A 12,427-nucleotide genomic window follows, 5' to 3' on the forward strand; every position below is an offset into this window, starting at 1 on the left:
CCCTCCATTCCACCTTCCCTCCAATTCCACCCTCCTTCCATTCCACTCTCTCTTCCACCCATGAGAGCACAGGGCTAGGCGGGATAACCAAAGATAAGCAAGAGGTAACTAAAGGCAACACACACACACACACACACACACACACACACACAGCATATCAAGAAGCGCTCAGCACACCACACACACACACCCACACACACACACACACACTCCACATATCAAGAAGCGCTCAGCACACTGACCCTCTCGGTTCTCTCTGATCATCACCAAGACCTCATCTGCAAATTTGGTGTGAAGCTTCTGCACCATCCTCGACACCGGCTCCTGTTTCCACCCTAGATCCCTCGTCCGCTAATTGCTGTTCGACACCACAACTGCATCTAGCCAATACGAGCACGTACTGGCCAGTCCCAACCATTGTAAAAAATTATCAACAACTCGTAGTCAACCAGTGAGTTCACCCCCAGCCAATCTTACATTTTTGCACTGTTACTATGTTGAAATGCCCTATTAGTATATATCATATTTGTATCACTTATGTTACTTTGTATATTATTTGTCAATCAAGTAATCCATTCCCTAATTAGGTAACTGTATAATTTCAGCCTTTTGGCTGTCATGCTCTTTCAATAAACCGTTAATTATTATTATTATATATGACATATTTTGCACAATATCGACACCTCCCACCATATCGCCAACTCCCCAAGAATACCACCTTCTGAACACTTATGGGGTATATACTTATCTTCATGTCAAATTTCATCCTACAATCTTCAAAACTAAGGCCGTGCTTAGAAAACAGAGAGAGTAAAATCAAATAACACGAACTAAGGAATAAACTGTGTGTGTTGACCAATGGCTGGCTTATTGGTATATAACACATGATCGGATTGGCTGAGAGTCGTCATCCTATTCTCTTCATTAACTATATTATTGACCAGGAAAAGATACCATGAAAAAATGTGCATAATTGGTTGACGACAAGAACTTACACTGTAAAACTGACACCAAGATTAAATGTTTCACGAGTCAAAGATTTCAATAAAAAACGTCAGTGGTCAGACACATAGCAAATGAACTTAGTGCAGAGAAATGTGAAGTGATGTAGTGGTCAAATCATAAGTACTGATATAAAATGGACAAACCATTATTGTTAGCTAAAGAAAAACTAAGACTGGTGATAATTAATAAGGATAACACAAAAAAGTCAGAACTTATTTCTTAAGTGTCCTTAAAAAAGTAGTCTCATTTAACTGAAAATGTTTCATATAAAAAAGAATAGAGTTTGAGGAGTACAAATAGAAAGATTTAAAATAATGAGAAAAAATATTCATAACATAACTCACGATTATCTATTTAGTGTAGCCTACATGAAGGTGAATTAGTTAAAGGGGAGGTGAGGTGAGGTTAGGTTAGGTTAGATTAGGTTAGGTTAAGTTTGTTGAGGGGGAGGAGTTGTAATGGAAATATAGTCAAAAAATTCCCTACTAACATATGGATACAACACTGTAATACATGACCATCAAATATTATAGAAACAAAGATCATCAACACGACCAACAGCCCCCGGGTGTACTAATATAAACCACTTTAATGTACTTACCTAAAATTGATCTTCACTGTATATGACCTGGGTATCCGGTGACTGTAATCTCAAGTTAGAATGTTTTCCAATGATTGTTTCCATAAAATTATGTTTGTATTTTGTTTTTTATGGCGTTCTTTTGTCACTATTGTACTGGGGGAGTGTGATGTGTTGGAGTGTGATATGTTGGAGTGTGATGTGCTGGAGTGTGATGTGCTGGAGTGTGATGAGCTGGAGGGTGATGTGTTGGAGTGTGATGTGTCAGAGTGTGATGTGCTGGAGTGTGATGTGTTGGAGTGTGATGTGTTGGAGTGTGATGTGCTGGAGTGTGATGTGCTGGAGTGTGATGAGCTGGAGGGTGAAGTGTTGGAGTGTGATGTGTCAGAGTGTGATGTGCTGGAGTGTGATGTGTTGGAGTGTGATGTGTTGGAGTGTGATGTGCTGGAGTGTGATGTGCTGGAGTGTGATGTGTTGGGTGTGATGTGTTGGAGATGTGATGTGTTGTAGTGTGATGAGCTGGAGGGTGATGTGTTGGAGTGTGATGTGTTAGGTGTGATGTGCTGGAGTGTGATGTGTTGGAGTGTGATGTTTTGGAGATGTGATGTGTTGGAGTGTGATGTGCTGGAGGCTGATGTATTGGATGGTATTGTGCTGGAGGTGATGTACTGGAGGTGTGATGTGCTGGAGGGTGATGGGTTGGAGTGTGATGTGTTGGAGTGTAATGTTTTGGAGGTTAATGTGTTGGAGTGTGATGTGTTGGAGGGTGATGTGTCGGAAGGGGGATGTGCTGGAGGGTGATGTGTTGGAGGGTGATCTGCTGGAGGGTGATGTACTGGAGTGCGATGTGTTGGAGTGTGATGTGCAGGAGGGTGATGTGTTGGAGTGTGGTATGATGGAGAGTGATGTGTTGGAGTGTGGTGTGTTGGAGTGTGATTGTTGGAGTGTGATGTGTTGGAGTGTGATGTGCAGGAGGGTGATGTGTTGGAGTGTGGTGTGCTGGATGGTGATGTACTGGAGGGTGATGTGTTGGAGTGTGGTATACAGGAGAGTGATGTGTTGGAGTGTGGTGTGTTGGAGGGTGATGTGCTGGAGGGTGATTTGCTGGAGAATGATGTGCTGGAGGGTGATGTGTTGGAGTGTGGTATACTGGAGGGTGATGAGTTGAAATGTGATGTGTTGGAGGGTGATATGTTCCACATCCCATCCTCCTCTCCCTTCCTTTCCATCTTCCACACTATTTCATCCTCCACTGTTTTCCCTTCCCTTTAGCATTACACGCCCCTTCATTCCACCCTCCCCTCTCATCTGCCATATATTTCCAGAACTCATCGCGGTGCTCTGCCTGGCCCCTGAATATCTGGGATGAGAACTGACGCGCGTATGATACCACCAGTACCGCTTCCTCCTAAGGTATCCATGGTGGGGGAGAGTAAGGAAGGGGGTTGAGATGAAGGGAGATTAAGGTTGGCGGTGAGATGAGGGAGAGTAAGGATGGGAGAAATATGAAGAAGATTAGGGATGGTAAAGAAAGGGGGAGAGATGAGGGAAAGCAAGGTTGGATGTGAGATGAGGGAGAGTAAGGTGTAGGGAGGGGGGGTGATGGCAGGGTGCAGAAAGGAGCAGGTAGTCTAAAGAAGAGAAAAAAAATTGTATTTATTATTTAAGTATCTGAAGGATGTACCAGTTGAGTTACCCGTCTTCACCAAGGTGGAATATTTTTTTTCCTTCATAACCTGTCTAAAACAAAAGGAATCTAAAATTCTCCTTAGGAAAACATTAAATCTCTATGGCCTCCCGCTTAACTCCTTTGATACTCACATAGGAAAACAACTTTATAAACTACTTAAACCACACACCAAGCCAGCCGCTGCCAGCAGAGCCATAGTTTATTTTCCAATACAATACTAAAGCACTTATAGGTTTGCCCTCAGAAACACACTGGCCAAATAGTTACGAGAATTTTATCCGCAAGTTTCATTGAGTGTGTCAGAACATCGAGTGTGGTGGTGTTTAGAACATTGAGTGGGGTGTTCAGATTTTTTAGTGTAGTGTCCAGATTATTGAATGTGGTGTTCAGATATTTACTATGGTATTCAGATCATTGAGTATGGTGTTCAGAACATTGGGTGTGGTGTTCATATCATTGGACTAGACTGATAGTTACAATTCAGGGGAGAAAGAGAGAGAGAGAAAGAGAGAGAAAGAGACTACATAATTCAGCAAGACAAAATTCAACCCCATACTTTTATAACATAAGATGCATATATTTATCGTCGCTCGTACATTCCTACTCATTCATATATTATTATTTTTTTAAAGCGCAATACCTGAGAAAAAACTCGATCATGCTTATTCAATTCTTTTCCTCTGGTGATATTTAAAGCAGGTAACAATTATCACTTTGGCCATAACTCACCACAACAGAAACGCGAAGTATTCATGCCCTCAAATTCCTGACGAAGCAATAAATATGCAGCAGCCATCTACTCGTCGAGGCTAAACAAACAAACAAACAAACGGACAGACATACAGACTAAACTCGCCACACGCACACAACCACACGCACACACACACACACACACACACACACACACACACACACACACACACACACACCATCTGTGAGGGAAATACTTCACCACATCAGGCTCTCATAACACCATCTGTGAGGGAATTACTACACCATGTGAGGCCCTTCATAACACCATCTGTGAGGGAAATACTTCACCACATCAGGCTCTCATAACACCATCTGTGAGGGAATTACTACACCACATCAGGCCCCTCATAACACCACCTGTGAGGGAATTACTACACTACGTGTCTGCTGTTCAACACCTCAGCGCGCAAGACCTACGTGACCTCCACTGTAAACATTAATCTGAATGTTCACTGTGTTCCTCGAATGAAGGCTTTTGTTAAACCACCAATGTATGTAATAAGTCATTTATGTCCAATGTATATTTTCAGCCTTCGGGTTGCAGAATTTTTTGAATAAACCGTTAATTATTATTATTATTATTATTATTATTATTATTATTATTATTATTATTATTATTATTATTATTATTATTATTATTATTATTATTATTATTATTATTATTATTATTATTATTATTATTATTATTATTATTATTATTATTATTATTATTATTATTATTATTATTATTATTATTATTATTATTATTATTACTATTATTATTATTAGTATTATTATTATTATTATTATTATTACTATTATTATTTATTATTATTATTATTATTATTATTATTATTATTATTATTATTATTACACACACACACACACACACACACACACACACAGGAATGTTGTGCATAAATCACGAGCACGTCCATCATACACAGTACTAACAATAGCCACACACACAGTACTAGCAATAGCCACACATACACAGTACTAGCAATAGCCACACACAGTACTAACAATAGCCACACACACAGTACTAGCAATAGCCACACATACACAGTACTAACAATAGCCACACACAGTACTAACAATAGCCACACACAGTACTAACAATAGCCACACACAGTACTAACAATAGCCACACGTACACAGTACTAATAATACCCATACACATAGTACTAACAAAGCCACACACACAGTACTAACAATAGCTACATACAAAGTACTAAACACAGCTACACACAGTACGAACAATAGCCACACACAGTACTAACAATAGCCACACACAGTACTAACAATAGCCACACACACACAGTACTAACAGTAGCCACACACACAGAACAAATAATAGCCACACACTCACAAACAGTACTGACAATAGTCACACACAGTACTAACAATAGCCACACACACAGTACTAACAATAGCAACACACACAGTACTAACAATAGCCACACACACAGTACTAACAATAGCAACACACACAGTACTAACAATAGCCACACACACAGTACTAACAATAGCAACACACACAGTACTAACAATAGCAACACACACAGTACTAACAATAGCAACACACACAGTACTAACAACACTATGGAATTCTTTCTTTGTTTCTCTTACCAGATATTGAATCCAAATTCCCTTCATAGCTGATAAAAGTGTTGATTGGAAAACTTGTCATAAATCATAAATAAAACATTTAAAATGTTATGACTGTAGTTGTTATGTCATAGTGTATGTGTGTAAAGAAGAACACTTGTGAACTGTGTCATGTGGAGGACACCTGGGCCTGCTGGTGGTGGTGACCGTCATCCTTAACCCTGCACACCTCCCAGCAGACCTGCTTTCCCACTTACACACCTGTCATATTTGTCACCAAACCACCTGCTTGTGCACTTGCTTACCCATTTTTTCTTCCATCATCCCTTATGTTCTGTTACCAACTTAGTTACTCACCCTCTAAGGCATTTACGGACTCATTCATAGTTCTCTTTTGCCAGCAAAATATACAAGGTATATCCATTCACCCTGTCAGTCTGTCCTTTCCTCCGACTAATGACAACTTCTATGTATTACTCATTTTTGAAAACTTCTGACTGCCACATACGATCATGAACATCATAATACATATAAATGGGTAGTTTTACACAAAACCTAACCTAACCTAACCTAACCTGATCTACCCTAACCTAGCTCAACCCCAGCCTCTTACCCAACACCACCCACACACGACCTACCATTCTCTTCTACGCCTTCTGCTTACTTACTTCAACTATTCATATCCATACTCTACCCATCTCTGTTTTTAGCTTACCCTACCCACTACCCTACCCACATCTTATCCTTCTTCCCGCCCACACCCTACCCATCTCCCTACCCGCATTCTGCCCATCTCCTCACCTAAACCCTACTTTTCCCCTTGCCCACACCCTACCTTCCTTCCTACCCATACCCTATTCATCTTTCTGCCCCACAACCTACCCAGCTCCCTATTGTATCATCCCACCCACGCACACCAACCACTCGTACCCCAACCCCCACTATTCACCCCCCACACACTCAGTATATTCCACCAGTTTGGCTCAAGTTGGTCGACTCATCCTCTTTTGTTCCTGGGAGTGTTGTGTCAGTACCTCTCCTTCACCCCACTCTAACCCTCCCCCACCTCTCATCCTCACCCACCCCACCTATCACCTGGGGATGAAGGGTGGGGAACCCTTCACCCCCACCACCCCACCTCAACCTACCTTGACCTTCTTCCCCCCACCCTACACCTTCACCCCACATCAACCCTTCCCTACCCTTACTTCCTCCCCCCCACCTTACCCTTCCACACCTTTTCTCCTCCCTATCCCTAACCCATACCATGCCCCCCTCCCCCTTCCCACACTTCGACGAAAAATGTCAAAGGTTTATAAGATTTTAAGATAAATGATGAGTAATTTACTGTGAATGATAACATAATCTCTAAATTATAATGTCGTCACTATAGAACGAAAAGGTACATCACTTCAAGAAAATCCTGATATCACAGTAAAATGAACGTATTGCGAGAAAGTCATGACGTCAGGGGAGAGTTAAGACCTCCTCATAAGGTAAACATATGAAAAGAAAGTTATGACGTCACAAGAGTGTTCTGATAATATGTGACACTTATGGCGTCACGAGGAAGTCATGACATCATCAGCAAATTGTGACGTCACGAGAGTCATGACATCATCAGCAGATAAAAATAATACCAAGAATTCTCCTTCCACCATTCACTCCCTCCACCGCTCACTCCTTCCACCCTCACCCCTTCATGCCTCTACCCCTCACCCCTCACCCCTCCACTCGTCATCCTTTCACCCCTCACCCTTCCACCCCTCATAGCCTTTATACGGCAGTCTTGTGGTCTTGACTGAAATGAGAGCACATTCTCCCACTCTACGTAAATAAAACGTATCAAACTTACTAAAATTCGTAAAGCAAACGTAAGGATCATTTCACGTTTTCTGTGTTTTATGTAAACTGTAATTAGTGTTGCAATGTTTATGAAAATATAAATAACATTCTTCCTAAGAGTATGGAGGCATTGCACTCATTACAAACTTAATATTAGTCAAGTAAAGGGAGGAAGTCGTGTTTACATTTTCCAAGCTTTATTTTTATATTACTGACGCGGTTTCAAGACGGGAAGAGGGTGAGGGAGGAGGAAAGGTAGGGGCGGTCACTGTGGGGAGGGGGGGGAGGGCGGTCACTGAGGGGAGGGGAGAGGGCGGTCACTGAGGGGAAGGAGGGCGGAGAGGGCAGTCACTGTGGGGAGGGGGATAGGGCCGTCACTGTGGGGAGGGGATAGGGCAGTCACTGAGGAGGGGGAGAGAGGGTGGTCACTGAGGGGGAGGTAGAGAGAGCGGTCACTGAGGGGGAGGGGGAGAGGAAGGTCACTTTTTTTTTCTGTAGAGAAAGAAGGGTGAAAGAAGATTAGAGGTGGGGGAAGGAAGTTATAGTTCGGAAATTGAAGAAGTTTAGGAGGAGGTAAAAGAGGGCGGGCTGACCGCCTAGCAAAGCTATTAGTGTGTTAGGGTTGTGTCATGGGTTAGTTATTGTCTGTCAGTACAGGCACTAGACCTCCTACCCTGTCCCATATATGGGTGTTTTAAGGGCCTTATTTCATATTCCGCCGACCCTACTGGCGGATGTTGGTCTAGGGAGGTTGTCTATTGCCTGGCCGTGTAGATCGGGGGTAGTAATGGACCTTTTGAGATTTGGTAACTTTTTGGGAACCATGTATTGTTGTTGTCGTTATCTGGTGGGAGTCTTTGATGGAGTTCTTGCTCTGATCGTTCTATTTTTTGCCAGATTCTGCTGGCCAGGGTGTGTAGCTGCTAGTTGATGGGTTTCATTCTCATGAGGCGGTTACTGTGGAGGAGGGGAAGAGAGCGCTCACTATGGGGGAGGGGAGAGGGAGGTCACTGTGGGGAGGGGAAAAGGTGGTCTCTGTGGGGAGGTCGAGGGGGAGGGAGAAAGACTGGTCACTATGAAGGAGGAGAAGAGGGCGGGCGATCACTGTGGGGAGGGAAAAGGTGGTCACTGTGGAGGAGGGAAAAGGTGGTCACTGTGGGGAGGGGAGAGGCTGATGACTCTGTAGGGGAGAGGCAGAGGGCGGTCACTGTGGTGGAGGAAGGAGGAGAGGGCAGTCACTGTGGGGAAGGGGGAAAGGGAGGGTTGGTCACTGTGGGGAGGTTACTGTGGGGAGGGGAAGAGCAGTCACTGTAGGGGAGGAGGAGAGGGTGATGACTCTGTAGGGGAGAGGGAGAGGGTGGTCACTGTGGTGGAGGAGGGAGGAGAGGGCAGTCACTGTGGGGGAGGGAGAGAGGGCAGTCACTGTGGTGGACAAATAGTGTGGGGGAGACAGAAGGAGGATGACAAGATGAATTAGGTAGAGGTTAAAGTTGAGAAGAAGTGAAGTGAGAAGGAGACCTGAAGGGGAGAGTGAGGTGACCGAGTAAGGAAGGAAGAAGGATGGAGAGAAGGTGACGCATAGGAAAGGAGTGTAGGAGTTAGGGAGAGGGAAGGAAATGAGTACGAATAATAAAGGAGACTAAAGTGGTTGGAATGATTAGAGAGAGAGAGAGAGAGGGGGGGGGGGAGAAGCTGACCATTCCTCGCTTCAGTTCAGTTTAATGAGGACATAAATGTATAATTCACAACCCAAATTTGGTCCAGTGGCGAGTTAACACAATGTCAGAGAAAAATGTCGTTTATGGACCTGAAGACGATATTACAAACTTCATTCACTGTGTGTGTGTGTGTAATATTTACGGCATCATTTGCAGAACGCTCAAACCTTTAGCCCCGAATGCAAATATTGTAAGCCCGATTAATTCGACGTATGTAAAGTGACTTGTTTATGTAGTGTAGTATATTCATTAAGTATAAACAAGGCAAGTTATATCACAGACCACACAACATAAATACAGCAGGTGCGAGTTTTTTTCTTAGTTTAACAAATTTATTGACAAAGCTTGGAGTACAGTTTGCCTATTTTGAGTAATTCAGTCAGGTCTTGAAACTGAGGGTGGTATCACTTACCTCTGCCACGCAGGACAGAGGTTCATACACAAAAAAATACATCATATTAACAGTATATAGATATATCTTGATAAAATCACACAGGGAAAAGGGAAACAAAGGAGCACCTTAGCTTTCGGGTTACAAACTCTTCCATACCGATAGGCAGACCAGGAAAGGAGGCGGAGTAGCAATCTATGTTAGGGATAATCTGAAGTGTGAAATAAATAAGGAAATAAAAACTGAGAGGAATACAGAAACAATTTGGATAGAATTAAGCGACGGTCGGGAAAAATTAATCACAGGAGTAATATATAGACCCCCCAATCTTGATAGCGTCAATGAGCGACTTATCTGGGATGAAATGCGCAGGGCTTCCATACACAACAAAGTCTGTATAGTAGGCGACTTTAACCTTGGCCAAATAGATTGGACTGACCTTACGGGTAACTCAGAATCAGAGGATTTTCTCGAGACGATCCAGGACTGTTTCCTAAGTCAACATATAACCGAACCCACACGGGGTAATAATATACTGGACTTAGTTCTGTCGAACAGAGAAAACCTAATTAGCAATGTCGAGGTAGGGAACGAACTTGCAAACAGCGATCACAAAGAAATTCGATTCCAGTTAGATTTTCAGGGCAGACTAAGGAAAATTCCACTAAAGTACCAGATTTCAGAAGGGCAAACTTTGACAGTTTAAAGAGGTAGCTGAGAGAGGGGGTGTCGCGCTTGGCTGTGAACCTGACAGATGACACCGACCTGATAACGAGATCTGAGATTGCCGAGTTCCATGACAATTTAAATAGTGAGTTACTTAATGCACAAAGGCAGAACATACAATACAAAAAACTCAGATCAGACAACAATGACCCTAAATGGATAAATAATTATTTAAAGAACATCATTGGCCAAAGGAAGGCTATAGGTAGAAGGATAAATCAGGGCGAAATTCACCTCCGGGACTATTATAGGGTATTGGCGAGTAGGGTTAAAACCGAGATAAGGAAAGCAAAGAGGAATAATGAGGTAAGGATAGCAAGGGAGGCGAAGACAAACCCCAAAGGATTCTACCAAATGTATCAAACTAAAACACGAGAAAAGATTGGACCAATACGGTCAGACTTCGGCGAGCTCACTGATAACGATGGAGAAATGAGCAATAATTTAAATAAATATTTTTCAACAGTTTTCACCACCGAAAATTTAAACATGATACCCGAGGCACCGACTCTATTCAGAGATAGTGAAGAAAACAAATTAAGTGAGATAGTAGTGACTAGAAACGATGTTAGTAAGCAAATAGACAAACTAAAGCCTAATAAGTCACCTGGTCCCGATGAGATATTTGCCAGAGTATTAAAGGAATGTAAGGAAGAGCTTAGTATGCCCTTAGCAAAGTTGTTTAACATGTCATTAAAAACAGGTGTAGTACCAGAATCCTGGAGGATAGCGAATGTAATACCGATTTTCAAGAAGGGGTATAGATCACTATCCTCTAACTACCGCCCAATCAGTCTAACATCAATAGTAGGCAAATTACTGGAAGCAATCATTTCAAACTCTATTCGAAATCACCTGGAGAAGCACGGATTGATCAATGATTCCCAGCATGGCTTCACAAGCGGACGTTCTTGTCTAACTAATCTATTAACATTCTTTTCATCAGTTTTCGAATCGGTGGACGAGGGGCACAATTATGATGTGGTATATCTCGACTTTAGCAAAGCCTTCGACAGAGTCCCCCACGAAAGACTAATTAGAAAGGTAGAAGCTCATGGCATCAAAGGTAACATCCTTAAATGGATTAGGGCGTGGTTACAGGACAGGAAACAGCGAGTGAGCATTAACGGCACTAAGTCCCATTGGAGCAACGTCACAAGTGGAGTTCCCCAAGGCTCAGTACTTGGACCATTATTATTTATTATATACATAAACGACATAGATATCGGCATTGACAGCAACATAAGTAAATTTGCTGATGACACTAAAATAGGACTGTTATCAAATCTGACGAGGACTCGGCAAAACTACAGGAAGATCTAAACAAATTTTTCGAATGGTCTGAAAAATGGCAGATGAAATTCAACGTCGACAAATGTAAAGTACTCAGTATAGGAGATGTAAACAGGGAAACCAGATACCAGATGAACAACGATGCCATAGAGAAATCCGACTGCGAGAGAGATTTAGGAGTAATGATAAGTAGGAACCTTAAGCCAAGTAAACAATGTGTTTTTGCTCGTAACAAGGCTAATAAAGTACTTGGGTTCATACAAAGGAGTGTTAGTTACAAGACTAGCGAGGTCATCCTAAAACTGTATCTTGCTCTTGTGAGACCACACCTGGATTACGCAGTTCAGTTCTGGTCACCGTATTACAGAATGGATATAGAATCCTTGGAAAGAATTCAGAGAGAATGACAAGACTAATCCCGGCATTAGGAACCTTGAGTATAGAGACAGGTTAAAGCATCTTAATTTGCACTCCCCTTGAGAGAGACGTAGAGCGAGGGGCGACCTGATAGAGGTGTATAAGTGGAAGGTCAGGGCTAAACAAAGGGGACATTACAAAGGTACTCAAACTATCCAACCAGGAGCGAACTCGTAACAATGGTTTTAAATTAGACAAATTTAGATTTAGGCGTGAAATAGGTAAACACTGGTTTGGAAACAGAGTAGTGGATGAATGGAACAAGTTACCAAATATCATCATTAACTCGAATACGCTGAATTGCTTCAAGCATAGGTTGGATGCTCATATGAGCAATAGGGGTTGGGTGTAAACGGAACTGCCCAGTATGGGCCAATAGGCCCGCTGCAGTTTCCTCCATTCTTATGTTTATGTTCAAG

At 42.4% G+C, this 12,427-nt stretch overlaps 1 protein-coding gene across 1 annotated transcript; it reads right to left on the reverse strand.

The window, feature by feature from the left end:
• Nucleotides 1-1,656: 1,656 nt before the first annotated feature.
• LOC121858373 (mucin-3A-like) lies at nucleotides 1,657-2,814 on the reverse strand. Its single transcript, XM_042354815.1, has one exon. It carries the CDS (start codon nucleotides 2,812-2,814, stop codon nucleotides 1,657-1,659), a length of 1,158 nt encoding a protein of 385 aa, XP_042210749.1.
• Between the last annotated feature and the right edge of the window lie 9,613 nt (nucleotides 2,815-12,427).

Source organism: Homarus americanus, unplaced genomic scaffold, assembly GCF_018991925.1.
Source record: "Homarus americanus isolate GMGI-L3 unplaced genomic scaffold, GMGI_Hamer_2.0 scaffold57980, whole genome shotgun sequence".
Taxonomy (NCBI): domain Eukaryota; kingdom Metazoa; phylum Arthropoda; class Malacostraca; order Decapoda; family Nephropidae; genus Homarus; species Homarus americanus.